Source organism: Aphis gossypii, chromosome 3 (genome assembly GCF_020184175.1).
Source record: "Aphis gossypii isolate Hap1 chromosome 3, ASM2018417v2, whole genome shotgun sequence".
In the NCBI taxonomy this organism is placed as follows: domain Eukaryota; kingdom Metazoa; phylum Arthropoda; class Insecta; order Hemiptera; family Aphididae; genus Aphis; species Aphis gossypii.
Genome location: NC_065532.1, coordinates 8,297,557 through 8,316,258, shown reverse-complemented (window position 1 = coordinate 8,316,258; position 18,702 = coordinate 8,297,557). Strand labels below are relative to the sequence as shown.

The 18,702-nt window shown below is 27.6% G+C and overlaps 2 protein-coding genes across 10 annotated transcripts in view; one reads left to right on the top strand and one right to left on the bottom strand.

The window, feature by feature from the left end:
- Positions 1-3,240: 3,240 nt before the first annotated feature.
- Positions 3,241-10,445, top strand: LOC114118942 (uncharacterized). Of its 2 annotated transcripts, none has more exons than XM_027980376.2 (6): positions 3,241-3,661; positions 4,459-4,629; positions 5,518-5,653; positions 7,510-7,658; positions 8,680-8,889; positions 10,062-10,445. In XM_027980376.2, the coding sequence occupies exons 1-6, from the start codon at positions 3,515-3,517 to the stop codon at positions 10,218-10,220; spliced, it is 972 nt and encodes a 323-aa protein (XP_027836177.2). In that variant the 5' UTR covers positions 3,241-3,514; the 3' UTR covers positions 10,221-10,445. The 2 variants fall into 2 exon arrangements, with proteins under 2 accessions (XP_027836177.2, XP_027836176.2); XM_027980375.2 differs by having other exon boundaries at positions 8,662-8,889; positions 10,062-10,444.
- Positions 10,446-11,324: 879 nt separating this feature from the next.
- LOC114133142 (uncharacterized) overlaps positions 11,325-18,702 on the bottom strand; it is a 52,701-nt gene continuing 45,323 nt past the window's right edge. For all 8 annotated transcript variants that reach the window (XM_027998791.2, XM_027998794.2, XM_027998789.2 and 5 more), the window contains 8 exons: positions 17,015-17,219; positions 16,815-16,952; positions 16,561-16,675; positions 16,352-16,463; positions 15,886-16,008; positions 15,597-15,712; positions 15,427-15,515; positions 11,325-13,213 (listed from right to left, as the gene is read on the bottom strand). In XM_027998791.2, coding sequence (XP_027854592.2) covers positions 13,042-13,213; positions 15,427-15,515; positions 15,597-15,712; positions 15,886-16,008; positions 16,352-16,463; positions 16,561-16,675; positions 16,815-16,952; positions 17,015-17,219 — 1,070 coding nt within the window. In that variant the 3' untranslated portion in view covers positions 11,325-13,041. The remainder of the gene's footprint in view (positions 13,214-15,426; positions 15,516-15,596; positions 15,713-15,885; positions 16,009-16,351; positions 16,464-16,560; positions 16,676-16,814; positions 16,953-17,014; positions 17,220-18,702) is intronic.

Genomic DNA, 18,702 nt, shown 5'->3' with positions numbered 1-18,702 from the left:
AGTTGAGCGTTGACCAATCAAAAAAAAATTTAAGAAATTCAAAATTCACTCGTAAAATAACGATTTACTATTAAATAATTTTAGATTTTTGTTACAGTTAAAAATACTAAAAGCAGAAACTTCAAACATATACTTGTAATTGTTTAAATTGGCATTTTTTGTACTAGATTTAATTTTAAGATACTCAGATGATTAAAACATAAACTACCTTTTTCACCGACCATTGGAAAATATATCCTTAGCTAACAAATCATCTCTGTCCAGAATCGTTTTTTGTATACAATGATATCCATCATTTGATTCAAATTTAACACATCCATTATAGCGACCAACTATATGTCCCAGGTCTATTCGATATCTACCTGTACAATGTAAATTATAGGTACTTATCTATGTGTAAGTAGAGCGTTACCCACTTGAACACTTTTTTCGACATTTTTTTCTATACATTAAATTATTATAAGACGTGTTCATTAAATATAAGAAGGTAAAATTAATTCCCCAATATGATTCTTACTCTTACATAATATATTTACGACCTACTTTATTCAATCTATCTGGCTTTGCATTTCTTGGCACTGTTATTATTTTATTTATTCATGTAGGTACTGTTCAAATATGTATCATTAACTATGGGTGCCACAAATTGTGGCTCGATTTTAACGAGAACCTAAACCGGCGACCACAAAAACGCGTCTGTGGCACCATAATATACACAACACGTATAAGCAAATATGAAATAATGTATTTTTATCAATGGATCCATTGTGTCTTTTCTGTGGTGACACGTTAAGTGGTCCGCGTGAAACGGCCTTAAATAATAAATTTATTTATATATTTTTTTAACATTTATTCTTAAATACACAATCCACAATCTATGATTATTATTTTACAATAAACGTACCTATGTGATGAAGGCAACAGTGCTTACTGCTTAAATGACAATAAGAAACCACTCATTGAAGGCACTTAAGGGTAGGAGTTTATTTTTAGTGCGTTAGTAAGAGAGAATAACTAATAAGATTGAATACAAACGAAATGGAGGAAGTAAAATCATTTTAATTTAGTAGGTCGGACTTATACTAGCCATTATAGGTCCCGACTTCAGGTACATTTAAGTCGTTTTCTGGGGTCACCAGGAATAGGTTAGATATTAAATCGGAAAGTTCTGAAACTTTGCAGAAAATTTGGTTGTGATTAACATACCTATAGCTTAGTATGTAAGAAAAAAACATGCTTAGTCTTTGGAATATTTTATTTTTATACCATAATAATATATTAAGTAATAAATATATCAAAAATTCATAATATGATGCATCATATCCATGGATATATATTATATAAACTATTTTTTTATAGTATAGATACCAATATTAAATGTGTAGGTACTGAATTATTGAATACAATATTGTACTTACAATTATTATTACATTATAGTAGAACACTAATCTTTATAGCGCTATAATTCTCGAAGTTGTTAAAAAAAATATTTAAAAAAATATTTATTAGTTTTATGACATAACCATGAGAGATTGAATCAAAATATAAATACTTAATCATACATATTAGTAATTTTATGTCATAATACTTGCAACAAATTGTTTTCACTGGTGTTGAAATGGATTAGTTTTGTATAAAATTGTCTTACTTTATTATCAATTTAATTTAAACTTGTTCACAATATACATTTTTTTTAAGTACTACCTTATCATCTATATAAGACTGTAAAAATAGTTCTTGATCTATAATGTAGTGATTCGTAGATTCGTTAAATTTATAAAATATTTGCAGTAGCGGCTCGTGAGTTAATATTCTGGGGAGACTTAAAATTATTTAACATAAACTACGTACAACAACGACAAGAAAAACCCTGTTATTGAAAATCTAATAATTATAGTATTACATATTTAGTTAATATTTTTAAGTTTAATTTGATTTTTTTGTTCGTAAGTTAAAGTATTAAAACCACTAGTTAATATATGTCTATTATATTGTCTTTTTGCATTTTTAAAATAATTAGAAATATAACAAATATCAAATAGAAGATAGTATAAAACCCTGTAGTAAACGTGTTATAGTTATTAAATCATAAAAATGCATTAAATTATGACAGCGACTAAGAACGGCGCGCGGTACGGCAATTATTGTCGTGAACCCAGTCTCAATAGAGTCTATAATACGCAGCTTATTCTCCCTGCCCCCTCCGGCCCTCAATCAAACCGGCCGTACCATTTTACATGTTATGATTGAGACTGTCGGGCGGCAGTTTCACTGTAACGGCGACCGTCACCGTCATCGATAAAACTAAAATAGCATTTCTATTAAAATAACTATTTAAAGGTTTTAGACTTGGTTGCTTTTAATTTATAATAATAAACAAAGAAAACGATATAAACTATATAATATTATATTTTCAATTCGAATAAAAATATTTGTATGCATTATTATTTTAATTAATTATTATTTACAAGTAACTGGGTTTTTTTAAGGGGGAGACTCAGTCTCAAAGTCTCCCCTGACGAGCCGCCCCTGAATATTTGTCTTTATTTACATCGATATTAGTTTTAATACTAATGAATGATGATGTAGTTTGATTTTTTAAACTATATTATGTTATGCAATCTGCCATATTAAAGTAACTACGTATTTTATAAGTCTATGAAAAAAATAGATCGCGGTTTTACAAGTTGTCGGTTGCAAGGAAGTGTGCGAATTTTCCTATTTTAAACGGAGGTAACGAAATGTAATAATTTTTTCTGATTTTTCCAATAAAATATCCTTCTGACAACGCCACTGGACTATGATTTATATAAATACACACACAAAATACAAAACAATTCAATAATATATTTATATTAGTATTGCTTGCATACGCTGCGATTTTTTAAAAAAAATATTAAATATTATAATTTATACTAATATTATTGTAACAATATACAACGGAAATAGGTACGTTATTCATATTACAATATTGTATTATCATATTTATTACGTGATAAAATATACCTTAGCTGTAGGTCATTTACTTACCTATTAAATATCATTGATTATATTATATTTTATAATTATTAACGTCTAAAATACCCAATATATAAATACAATTATTCATTAATTACCATAATTATATCTATTGGGTTTTAATTGTTTATTTATAATACTAATTAAAATTGCGTTATGTATTGTTTTGGCAGGTGATCTTATCTTGAGTAGGTATAAAATACTATATTATAGTATATTTCTTATTACCATCAGTTAATCTTACTAGCACCGCGAGAATATCTATTTAATACCACAAAACTTCGGCGCACGGCTAATATATTTCGATGCTCGTTGTCCTCAGATATATACGAATCGTCCATACAAATCGTGTATACTCTCCAACTGGCTCGACTCAAGCTCTAACTGCTTTGGCATAACATAATCGTACCGGCTATAACAAATACTATTTTATACATTTATATAATTTATTTAATCGATTTTATAAGTAGAAAAACAGCAACAATAATTTAACAATATGTCCGTCAATACAAAAATGAGCGACGGCGACTTGCATTTAGATTCATTGGATTCCGATTTGATGTGTCTGGATCGTGTCAAAACCGAAATACCCGTAATCGGCTTGGGTTGCGAATATTTCACGAGGCTTATTGCTAGTCTCAAGGTAAGTTTACCACTGCTATGGTTATAATATAATATGATATTAGTTGTATGACTTGTATGTTATTATTATCGTCTTTTTGTGAATTTTTGTGGGTGATAATGATGGGGTGCTTCTGACTGTACCGGTAGGATTCGTGGAGATCTTTTCGAAATCCACATTTTGATTACAAATATATAGATCGTATGAATATTAAATTATAATTGTTATATTGATATTTTTATTTCAACTCCGATTATTGATAAATAATATCTTTTTTTTTGTTAGCTTTTAACATTTTTTATGTAGATTTCTCTCATTATTAATGATATTTTTATCTATGAAATTTTACATTATACCTATAATTCACGGTATAATTTTCTTTTGAAATACCAGAGAGCATCCTCAGATTTTATAGCTAACATACCTACAAGTGAAAAACGAAATTTTAATGATTTAGGAGTGAGACGTGGTAGTGGCAATTTAAACCAATCTTGAATTAGATCAGAATAGATAGTATGAGTTATGAGTGTTATGACACATATTGAATTTTTTGGCAGAACCATGGAACTTGAATGCCATCCATATGACCATATGGGTTTAAGAAATTTGAAATAAAAATATTTTTGACACTCTCAAGTACTATACTCAGTTATTGATATCCTTTGATTTTGTATCCCGAGCATTTCCGTGAAAGTCATTATGCGCAGCTAGTATGATAAGAAAAACGGTTGTCGTATTAAACGAAATATTATACTTTAATTCTATAAATTGTTATGGTTTTATTTTATGTTTTATAATTTATTTGGTTTTGGTTGTAGGAGTCCTCCGCTGTCGTCGAGTGGAGCCTGAACAAAGCCACCACTGGCGTGGATAACGTTGTCAAATTTCCGTACGTCAAAGACCAGTTGTTAGCTATCGACCGGTTGCTGTGCTCGTCGTTGGACTTAACCGAATTATCATTGCCCGTGTTAACTAAAACACCACAAGAAGTATTATACCTATTATAGATTTAATATTTTATTTAATTCATTAATAACCTATATATGTTTTTGTGATTATATATTTAGATAAATGTGATCACGATTCACGAATCGTGGATTTTTGTATTTTACTTTTAACCCGTGTTCACCAACTGTTTTATAACATCACTTTTGTATTAGGTACCTACATAAATAATAAATATTATCGAAAAAAAATCAATTAAAATGTATATGGCAAAATAAAAATGGCTCCGCGCATGCCTTTGAGTAATTAATACAATTAAATTCGTTTGTAAAACGCATACCTAAAACTGATAAGTAAATTTAAATAGGTATAAATGCTTTTGTTAAAAATAACGATTAAATAAAAAGTAAATGTTTTACAATATTTGCTAGCTATATACACTTACTTTAGTTAATTTAAGTTGTATAGAAAATAAAACGCAACCACTTATCCGTGATTACAAATCATTATAATTATCAGATTATAAAAATAACGTAAGAAAATGATTCATTAAAATTTTTATAAACTATAGCCTATAGGTATACAAACTGAGAGTTTATATAGATATATTTATAAAACATGAATTGTATACTTACTAATTAGGGTACTCAAACCTCTAATTTATAGATTTAATATAAAATCTAACCTTGATGTAAAATTGTAACTAAATATGGTGTTTAATACCAATACCTATTGGGCATTGGCTATTGTTTGAAAGTGAAAAGTATAAAATATATTCTTTATATGATATGAAACATATTATTAAATATATAATATATTCATGTATTTGTAACAAAATAAGAGTTAAATTTTTATTTTATTAATAAAAAAAAATAATAATAACAAGATGATCGTATTATTAAATTATATAATATTTGTAAAAAAAATTTCAGATGTACGATGGAAGTATAGAATACGTGATTGGAATAGTAACACCAATTACCAATTGGGTTGACTTGGAGTTTCTGCCTTCAGCGGAGTATTATATCAATCAATATTTGCCGGAATTGGACTCTGATCAAAAAATAAGTAAATGCTTAATACATAATTTAAAAAAAAATATTCTTTTTGTATGTAAATACATGTAACGATTAAAATAGGTACTTGTATGTTAAAAATTATAGTTATTCAAACATTTCATACATTTCAAACTTCAGAGTATACCTTTAATACAATTTTGAAATGTTTATTTTATGAAAAGAGGGCACCTGCAATATATACATTCCATTAGTCACTTAACTACTTAAGTATACCTATTTGGCTTAAAATATGAATAATAATTTAATTATAGGTAGTATAGGTACCTATCTACTCGTATATATACATATTCAGTGAAACCTCGATAACTTGAACCTCTATAAGTCGAATTTTCGATAATTCGTATTTTTTTCGCCTCCAACTAGTAGCCTCTAAAATCAGTTATTGAGGTTCCTGCACTGTATTGTTTATACATAAATTGCAAGCAAATGTTGAAGCATATAAAATCAGTAATGATTATTGTAACGGAATTTACTTTTCATGCTTAAAAGACATCAATTCAACCATGAGACAAGGTGGGAAATTGATTTTAGATTATATGTGGCCTTAGGCGCGAATCTGACATAACATAATATATAATTAATTAATATCTAGTCGATAGTGTATACATTGTCTACTTTAGGATAATATTTTTCATCAGTGATTCATACCTAACCGTCCTAACCTAAAGATATTATCATAATAATATTATTTTATATTTATGTAGAATGTAAATATATACAATAGCCCAAAGCCAGATAAAGGTTTTAAAATATTAGTTATTTGTCGTTTATGGAATGTAATAATTTTTATGAAAAAATGAATAGTTCGTTTGAGCAAGTCAATTATTTTTACTTGCATGAAGGATATAGAGTTCTAAACTGTAATAATTTTATACATATATTAATAATTGACTGCACCTACATATTTTTAAAATAAAGTTCATTTTTAATTATTGATTAGGTATGTAGGTATATTGTATGTGATTTTATTTTATTATTTTATTTTTCAATTAACAATGAACATTAAACTACATATTATATATATTCATTTACCTATACGGATATATATAAGCCTATTCTTACTTATTGGTCCCAAAATGATGTTTTTGGTAAAATCAACAATTTGTCTAAACGTTGTACCTATGTATAATTATTCACCCAAAAAGACTTCATTTTGGGTCGATTCAGCCAACAGTCTATGCCAAAAATATCTATAGGACAATAAGAACATTTACAATTCACACCTATTGCTTATAATTTATATACCTAAGGCCTAGCTTTTTTATATCTTTTGATAACCTATGTATTTATTCAAATATTAATATAATATAGTTATGTCCTTTAAAATTGTATTGTATTCAATAATAATTTTATGTAATATAATTTACAATTTGTATCTACAAATCTATCTAGGAAAATTTTATAATGAAATTTTAAGATTTGCATGATTTTTAAATTATTATAATTATCTACATTATTTTCTTTGTTTATGTGTTTTAGTTTATTTATTATAATACTGTAAATTTTTTTAGTTTCTTGTTTTTGGAACAAAACCACCAAAACAACGAGTAAAATAGCGCGAAATAACAAAATAACTAATGTAATTATGTTGTTTTTATTAATTTGAAAAAAATCGTCCTATAAATTTCTTTTAAAATGTATCAAATTCTTGGACTGAATATTTATGGAGGCCATAAAATTCATCCTTATTTTTCCTACCCTTTAATCTAACCTTGTTGCAAATTACAGGTACCTGATCAAATAATGATTTCCTTATACGTACAAGTTAACACTATACTTAGATATTAACTCTCATAAGTTGATTTGTATTTTTATCGAATACTGATTTTATATAAATATTTTTAGAATTCATGAATAGTGAAAAGGGTCCAAGAGCATGTCAATTATCCGTGAAGCTTGCTCGTCGCATCAAACAACATGCTTACGCCGAACCAAAATATTTTGTGAACTTGATGTATAGTTTATATGAAGAATCAATTTTGCTGACACAAATAGTAAGTATAATAGACAATAGTAGTTGATAATAATTAATATCAATGTCAAACCATTTCTCCGTGACAACATTGAAAAATGTTTCATTAGTTTTTACTCTTAAATTTTAATTAATAATATTAATCATTATTAAGTTTCAAACTTTCATCTCATGAAGTAAATATATGGGTGTATAATATATTATACCTACTTGACAATTGTTATGAAATTAATTCATTTTAATATCATGTACTAAACTACTAACTACCTACACTGTTTAAAGAAAGATGAAGTTGAAAATTGGTTAAACAAAAAATATCGTTGGTAAACGAAAAATAATTATATGACGATAGATCGTATTTTAAAGTTAAAGCCTTATAACTTATAAGTTATAAGTAATAGGTGAATGGTTTTAAATACTAGAATAAAAAGCTTAATATCTCAGAACAAGCATTTTCTTAGTCTTGCTTAATTATTATTGTGAATGACTTTTTAATATCCGCATGTAAATAAACTATTTTTATATTGAAGTATTGAACAATTGCAAAGAGACTTCGAGCTATGACTAATATATTATAAGTAATAAGTATACTAAGTTAAGATAAGTTGTTTCTCTCTTTTACAATTTACTTACAGTATTTATAATAAGTACAAGTCAGTTATTCAGTACAACTTTACTTGGAACATTCAATGTTTTTAATAAAAGAAATTTAAATTTCTGGCGTAAATTAGGTAAATATGTATAATTTATTTTTAGTAAGTAATTGAAAGTATTTTTTTTCAATTCAATGAAAATGTTGTAGGTATACCTATGTATAGTAAAATTAGACATATAACCAAATGTCTAGGCAAAAAATTAGTCAAAGAATTTAGCGCTTATAAGATTTCACTATCTCTTTAGAAGTTAAACTAAATACTTATTTCAAGTCAGACAAATAATAAACATGGAATATTTTTATATTATTTTAATGTTTAAACTATATTTTATTTTTTATTTTTTCTTCCTACTCAACCCAAATTTCATAGTTTGTTTTTGAACCAAAGTTGTTGCCAAAGACGTTTTGTCAGATCTGGAAGAAACTCGGCGATGGCGTAACGCCGGTTGAGGTAGCTAATAGCTTATTGTTAGTGGAAATGGGCTGTTTGCGACTCCGAGAAGGTGCATCTTTACTTATCAAGATGATAGAAATTACTGAACAAATGGCCAAATATTACATTGAAATGTTTTTACGATATGTGTATGAACAAAAAAATGTAAGTATGAATACCTATAACAATAAAATATTATTTAATTATATATGTAAATATTACATATTTTACGTATTTATTTGAACTGAGCAATAGTAAAAACAAGCATTACTATATACCTATATTAATGAAAAATTGTGATATATTATGTATCATTATTCGATAGACTTACTCAATTTTAAAATAAATCAGATTTCGAAGATATCTTACTTTATTTTATTTATTCAAATTTATAATGAACTATAATGATAACTAGGTATCGTAATATGTAAAAATTACAACCATTATTGAATAATTTCGGATTTTGACTGCATCATAATATTTTGTTTATAATTAATTTAAAATATATTTTGATATTATTTGATTTGTAGATGGTTGATTTTTTCATTAGATGATGAATTATAATTTCAGTAACTTTAAGACGTAACTGTAAATTGTAATAGTAAAGTTGTAATGTTTATTGTGTTAAATATATTAATTCATACACAAATGATACATTGCATAGTAAAATTGCGTTAAAGATGTAACGGTACCTATCTATAAAAGAAAATGTTGTGTATAAATTGTAAGTTCATCGATTTTTGTTCAGTTATATAATATTCTAACTATTATGGCATTATTCATGCTGTAGGTACATTGCCACTTATGCGATAGGAATACTTAAAGTTTTCACCGACCCCTACACAAATATGCAATAACAGATAGTGACTGAACTAAATATCTACTGCGTTACTGGCATATTAATATTATCAATATGGGCGTAGAATACTAGAATATATATATGTAAATAGTAAATATATAGTATTATACTGTTATGTTTGTATTATATAATAGTACGATTTGTATAGAATACCTCTTTTTGAATTTAAATACCTACATTTCAGAAAGAATTTAAATATTAATTTAACTTCTACAGTTACACCATAAGTGACTATAACGGTAAAACTTTCTTTGATAATGTTTAAAAAGCTTTTAATTGTAATATACTTTAATAAAAATCCCCAATATAACAGAATTACAATTCACAAGTTTTGATTTGTAGACTATAATAATATACATCGTTATATATAGAATAATTTTGTTTATCGAATTTCGAAATAAATACCTACATAATATTATATTGATTTTAGTTCACAATAATATTAATCATCCCAAAAAATATGTTTTTATAATTATAGCATGTTGTCTACAACCTATCGAGAGTAGTACAACATCAGATGAAAAAACAGGAAAAAAATCAGGAAACCATGTCTCAGCATGAAAACGTGGAAACTAAAACAATAAATGAGAATACCAACGGTGATGAACATTCAACCCCGCAAAATTTAATAGACTAGGATAGTAGAAGCTTATTAGTTTAACTGTATATACACCAGTTATTTTTATTTCGGTTTTAATATTAATTATTATTATAGTTAGAATCTATTTTATATTTTACAAATTTTCTTTTAAGTTTTGTTCCTACTATTAATATTATTGAATTTTAAATTTTTAAAAAAATGAAATAATGTAGCAATTATTATATAGACTTAGGTTTTTTTTTGATCTTTACTTAACATGGAATTTAAAAAAAAAAAAAAAAAAATGAATTATATCATATATAATTGATGGGTGTATGCGCAGGCGTGTGAATTTATACTTTTTCTCAGTCATTAAATTCGTTTTTGAATTATTATTATTTCGTGTTCATTTTTTATTACCTGTTACGACTATATTCCTTTTTCATGTAATCATCTTTATTCCCATATTATTTTATTATAGTTAGGTGCCTACTTACTACAATTAAATTACTTAATTAAAAATAAAAATAATTTCCTATCTAGTAATACACAAAATCATATATGAAATTCATGATATCTATACATTTTGCTATAGGTCAATAGATACTTATTATACCTACTTATTACTTTTGATAATAATGAATGCGTATAAAATATAACGACGACGATAAATAATCAAAATGTACAAACGTTAAATACTGCATCAGGCGATGATGTAACTCGACACAGTTGCTGTAATATATAATAATTAGTAATTACACATACATATTTATATATTAATACAAGTGTAGGTATTTATATTGTAGGTACGTACCTACGACCTACATTATACTTAAATACAAAATACTGTTGTTTTATAACTGTGAATATTTTTAATACATATACCTGAAAATGCATGAAATCGAAAACGTGTTGTACCTACTCTTATTTATTATTAAATATATAAATTTCCATGTTCAAAAGTCAACGTTTGAGATTTGACAATTTATACCTATTTTGTCTATAGTAGTATATAGCTTAAAAGAAAATAATAAATACAATCGATAATAGATACAGTCAAAATAGATGTGTCGATATTTTTTCGTATTAGTTTATTTATGATTCATTAAGCATATTCTGTGCTAAAACATATGTGTATAAACTGAAAAAATAGTATAAATATCGTATTTATAGATAATGTATTTACCTCAAAATTATTATAATTAAATAACAATGACCATATTATATTATATATTATTATAATACATCGAGGATTGATTGCACGAAACAGGTATACAAATAAACAATATAATGCTCTCGGACGACATAATATATAACATATATGTAGTGCCTAACGACAAACATTCACACTTATATTATAGAGTGTCGAAAAAAAATCGTATACGACTATGAATTATAAATTTAATAACTTTATTGGGCGAAAAAAAAATTATACACATTCTCCAGAAATTGTTCTTAGACGTATTTTAACCGAGCTTATTAAATAGTTTATAATACATAATAACAACGTATAACGTGTGATATATATGTGTTTGTGGTTTGTCGGCATAACATCGGACGGTTATAGATGTTTCGCCAATCAATCCACGGTTGAAATGGTGTATTTCAACCATGAATCTATCCGTATAATATTATTACGCCTATTAAATAAGGAACACTTGGTCTTACGAGAATACAAAATGAAAAATATAAACGTATATTATATTATTGTAACAAGTAGTATGTTTTTTATATAATATACTATATAGGTATGTCGTGTATAAGTGTGTGTGTGTGTGTATGCGTTCATGGACTGTTCTCAAGGGGGGAGGGGGGTGGCGTCCGGTGGCTTAGTAGCCCTTCAAAATGGAATTTTAATATAATATGTATAGTGTATACCCGTGGACCGCATGTAAATATAAATCGGTACGTGGAAGACCACTTATTTGGACCCCTCCCCAATAAAAAAAGCACACACACACGTGTATGTGTGGTGGTGTACCTACGGTTATGCGAGCGTGAACATTGCATATAATAATATATACTAGCAAAAAACAATAAATAAGTTTAATTCGAATGTATAATGATGGACATTATCAGTGTACCTATACATATAATTGTTGTTTTAAATGTATTAATTTTTATGAACAATATACGAGTATAATAGCTGAGGAAAATCTTAAGTACAGTATAGTTTAGAATTAGAGTTTGTTTCCAGTCTCTAGTGGGCGAATTAAAAAAAAAAAAAATCATCAAGGAACGTCAACAAAATATCATATTATAATAATATATTCCGAGTTCGTTCAGAGGGGCTAAGATTCTTAGAAAAACAAAACGGCTTAGGGTTACACACGTGTAACTAGCCGATCGATCAGAAATGACGTATGTTCAACATGCATAAAAGCATAAAATAGTATATTATTATACAAATATTAACAACTCCGTCGGAGTATAATATAATATAATATTATTATAAAGTGTTCTATACCATTAGAATATTGAATAGAGTATATTATATTACCTATATGTTGTATCTCTAATAGTGAAATTGACTGACTAGTGTTTTTTCATTTACAATAATTATATAATCGTAATAATAATAATAATAATAATAGTAATAATATAATGTTATTCGATTATAACAACACAATATCTAATTACAGACGAAATATACATTACACATAATAAGTATTATATGTTAACAGTGAACGTTTAAAACTATAACCAAAAAAAAAAAAAAAAACAACTTATAGTTAATGCAAAATCCTTTGGTATATAAAATTATGTTTTACTTAGAGAGACGAGTGAGAATCCGAGGACACACACACGGAGTAGGACAAGGACGAGGAGACAAAAGGGTGGTTTTTAGAAAAATGGTTTTGTTTTTTCCTTGAACAGATCAGATACTGCGTTGAACATAGTTGCCGGGGAAAGTACCGAAGCATCCTGTCCGTTTACTCGATCCCACGTACCATCCGTCGTCACATTTTTCCATCACGAACACCACGTCGCCTTCTCTAAGTTCCAATTCGTCACTGTTCTGTGGCTTATAATTGTATAACGCCCTATAACTGTCATCAACGCGAGTGATAAATCGCTCATTTTGTAATATAATATTATATCATAAAAAAGTAAAATTAAATATTATTATGACGGATATTGGGAAGGATAATACCTATACGTATACATCAAATGATTGTAAAAGTTTGGCAGTGACAAATTTGGTTTTGTAAATTTGATCTAATGTCAAATTAGTCAAAAATGCACATCTATCTCATGTACACATTAGTCATGATAATATGATATATATACATAAAATATGATGTTATGTAAAAATATTTTGTTTTTGTGGCCAAAAAATTAAATAAGATAATAAATTAATGTAAAAATTGTTATTACAATAAACGTAGATTATGATTTATGAGTTATGAGTATGCAAGATAGTGTCAAATAGATATTTTATCAGAATAAAATAATGAAACACAAGTCGTACATATTAGATAAATTGTTCTTATAATATCAACATCTTTATTTTTGTGTATGGTCTCAGTTTTTTTATTGAATAAAGCCTAAATGGCCAAATCTATGATAGTGTCGAATCTATTAACGTACACTGTATAAGCTAATGAAATCAGACTTAGTCTGACCTTGTTCAGCGTATTCAAAGTATTCTATTAGTAAGTCATGGATTTCGTTATAATTACCTAAAGTCACAGGCAAAAAATTTACTTATTCCGTCTTAAAATTGATTGTTCATTTTTATTATATGTTTGTATTTTAAAAGTATAACTTCAAATCCATTGTATTTAATTTACGTAAAATATCAAGTCGATTATTTTTATTCGACCGCATTCCTGTACTGATGAATAAGATGTACTACTTTGTTAAATTAATCGTATTTACTTATGAGCACGTAATGTTTTGTAAAGCGCACTACACTGCTTAATATAATGTATAATGTATATATAAGTACATTATATAAAATAAATTATATATTTAAATAATTAATTTACAATGAACGACGATTGTGTTCTTTTCTTTGTTTACAACGTACCTAACCTCGTATTTTATACTGCGAACTCCTACTGTACGGTTTGATTTAAAATTTTCTTTAACTTATGTCCTAATTGCTTTATTTAATTTTTCATTTTTTGTTCAATACCTACGGTAATAAGAATAACCTTTATACGCCATTTATTTTCTTTTTTTCCTTGAAATAATTTATTGGCATATTAAAAATAATCCTATACTACAGCATAAGTAAAATAAGGATCAATCTTTAGATGCTAAGTTGATAACTAAATTTATCTTATCTATGTACTTTTATATTGCAACGTCGCCGACCGCCGTCGTATCCTATATATCAATATATTTATATATTATCAAATACAATAATAAAGGAATGGTATTATGAAAAAATTAATTTTTTCAGACGTACTTATATTTTATCTAAATCTATGTATTACTTAATGGATAATTTTAAATAATAAAACAAATTGATGACTGTTATCTTATTTTTTTTTTATACTACTATATACGATTTTTAATTTTATTCCTTATTGTATAAAAATATTTTAAATTCATCGTGACTAAGTATGCGTGAGCAATGTGTAAATGTGACACATTTGACACACGATCAATTGATTACACGTACACCTGTATAGTAATTTGACTAAGATTGACTAAGATTGTACTGATTATGTCTATCAGCTCATGTGCGTGTTTATATTTTCATTGATAATATTAAAAATTATGATTGTGGTTTTTTTTACAATGAGGAAAAATTCAATTTTTATCATTATTGTAATAAAATATCTTCTTCTACACAGTTATTTGGTTAATGTTTAAGTGTTTAGACTAAAGTATACGATTGAATCTGTACAAACGTATATTATAAAAAATTTAAAACGAAGTATTGTTTCTGACTAGTTTGAATAACTGAGTACCTATCTATTATTTTATCGTGCCATATAATTATAAACTATTATAAGAAACGAGCCCTTTTAGCGTGCCTGTCATGCACAACAATTAACTCTATAATTGGTTATTAGTTATTACTTATTAGGTACCTATATATAATATATAATATATATATATATATTATTTGTTGTTTTATAACTGTTAAGCTATTATTTATAAAAATAAAAATAAATGTAACTAACAAGTAACAGAGTTTGATACATATTTTTTATACTGAAATAATAATATTATCGTTAAAATAAATAAACAAATTTACCGTGCACCTATAATCTATATAGTATGAAAACTGTATTTGTTTACTTACGGCATGGGTTCTGAGTGTACGTCAACATGTAATGTTTCGTTTATGTTATTTGCTTGTTTCTTCGTTTGAGTACCGGAACTTCTTGTCGGCTACAATCAATATCATTGACAATAAGTTTCCCTAACTTCATAAAATATAACAAGTTTTTTTTGGTTTAGACGATTTGATACCATAGAAGAATAGCTATCCGGCTGGTACATGTGTTGCGTTTTCGGCGGGTTACTGGTAATGAGCGAATGCGATGCCGGAGACGCCACTGGCTTGAATGACTCGGTCGTCGACGAGTCTGAAAACAAAATGAACCTAATATATAAACGAATTTATAGATCGAAATAGTAATGCGACGTACATTCGTCGTAGGTACTGATAAATGATAAGTATTAGAATTATCGAACTGTCAAACGCATATTATATTATGTGCAAATAATAATAATAATAATAAATAAAAATATTAATTACTCTGATGATCGCCTGGTTCTACTAAGACTGTGACGTAAGATATAGGAAATATTCCCTTTTTGTTTCCGATTCTGCCTTCGTACCAGTTGTTGTCAACACGCCTAGTCAGAACAACCAGTTCTCCTGAAGATGAAAATAATATACATAGATAAATTATAATTTATAGTATACTATTATACTATTTAAATAATGCATAATATGTCTGCTTTGACGAATACATTCCAAATCGAGTTGGGAGTGCCGAGTGGTTCATACAACGAATTAGACTTACTGCAGTGCTTAGCGTTCATTGAACGCTAAACGTCATCGTAATCACTAATCACCCGTCACCGTCGAATGTTATTTACTCGCAATACTTATTTTATATTATTATTATACTCGTAATATAAGATTACTATGCATTATTATAATTTATAAAATTATTACTATGGAGTACAAATATTTTAATCGCGGTTATGATTTTTACCTTTGACCAATGACAATTCCATATTGGTCTGTGCAACAAAATTGAATTTAGCTCTTGCCTGGCCCTCATAAGGTCTGTGTGGTGTCGTTCTAATACCATCGTACGGAATTACCTGCCAAAAATATAAAATGTTACACTCTTATGCGTTTTGGTTACTGCGTGAGTTCCGTGGACCGGAAAACGGAATTTTTGAACGACATAATGCGCACCTCGACATAGTTGAAAGGGAACAATCCGACCATGGCGTTGTGCTCCCCCTCGTACCAATTCTTGTCGATCTGTTTCCGGACGAATATGATGTCACCTTTCCGGAACGACAGTTCTCTATACACAACCGCACAGAAATTAAAATATAAATAACAAAGGTATTACCAATGTTATATGTATATTAAATATAAATTTATATATAAACTATAATTTATCTATGTCCGGTTAGACATCGCTAGTAATAATGTTTTATTACCTGGAAGTTTGACCAACAAAGTTGTATAAAGCTCTTGCTACGAGCTTTGGTTCTGGTGTACGACTTCTTGGAGGCTGTGGACTCTCGTCAATGAAGTCGTCGTAACGATTTAAAGGGATAGGAGATTTTTGAGAAGGCCTAGAAATTATCATTATTTTTAATATTTCATTCTGATATTATTGTCATGTTCTGCAACTAACAATAAATTGTCTGCGTGTCTTCTATTCGACATGTCTTGAAGTTCTTGAAGGTACTTTCTTCGTCTTTCTTCTTGATAAATCCTTCTCATAGCTTCTGCCTGCTTGTTAGCTAATTCTTCTTCTGTCCATTCTTCTTTAATTTCATTCCGAACCGGACGTCGATACTGTAATGTCACCTCCGACTCTGCATATTTATGCGGTGAATCTAAAAGTATTTTCTTAGAATTATTTAAAACAATAAGGTTAGCGTTCAACTAAAATTATATACTAGTCGATACTTCTTTATATACCATAGTATTGCATTTTCAGAGAAGCCCGATAATGCACAAATATTTTGTTGCAACTAAAAGTCGGTTATTGCATAGACAGTCCCCCTCTATATATGTCAGTTAAAATTAGGAATCGAATACCATAGGGAACGAACGAAATACTGAACAATGAAAATAACGATGACAAAATCAACAATGAACACAATGAGTTGCGTGCGGTAATTTTCATTCTTTACTTCCCTTCACTCGCCAACCCTAATATTTATGGTTGCCAGTTTGTACTATCATAAATATACCGATGTTTCGATAAAACCATAATGTGACAAAAAATATATACATACATCTTTTCATAGTTCTACGTTGGTTTTATTGTATTTTTTCAAGCAGCATCGAATATATATATATATATATATATATATATGTGTGTGTGTGTGTATGTTATATATATATATATATTATATATACTTATATATATCCTATTAAAAGACCTTCAGTTTAGAGAATATTCGAACACGTGCTACCAGTGAATGGAAGATCAATGTAACACGGGTCGTTAAACACGTCCAAACGGCAATATAATTATCGGTTTCTCTTCTTTTGACAATAGGCTCTAGCGAAACATGTTTCATTTTTTTCATTCACAAGAAAGCTACGCAACTAGAAAAAAAATATTTGTTTGACTTATATTTTTTGCAATGCTTCTCAGAAGAATTTCGAAAATTAATAATAGACACGATTTCTGGTCAAAATAGCCAGATGTCAGTAAATATACGTCGGACCGAGGGAAGCATGTAAAATATTGGGCAATCAGATATAATAATTTTTATTATAATCGTGATTGACTCGTTATTACGTCACAAAATTTATTATAAAGCTTATTGCTTTTTTCTAGCAATAAGTAATTTATGATAGAGGGAAAAAATCACTATAATATTAAATAATTGGATAAATGGATACCTAATTAAATATATTATGCAAGTTCGCGATTGCTTATCACTGTACTTTCTCCATTGTCGAATTAATAATTTACATAGAACAGATTGAAAGTGATACATTCGATTGGAAATCCATAAAATTAGCTGTCATCAGAAAAATTTCTTTTATTCGTTAAGATTATAGTAGATACCTCTTGTATGTAAATATTGAACTAAAATGGAGAAAATTTCCCAAAGAAAAAAAGTAAATGTAGTTAAGAAAGTTGCATACTTCACAAAGGTATAGTTAAATATTTCACAATCTTATGTTCGTAAAACGGGAAACCGAGAACAAATTTAGACATCGTTCTAAAAATATTGGTATGTCGAAACAAAATTGATTTTATGTTGTTATTTTTGAGCCCCGCGTGTGTACTATACGTCTAAGAGCTGCAGTCGGTCGTTTCCTTTGATCGACCAGCTGCTACTGATTAAACAAGACCAC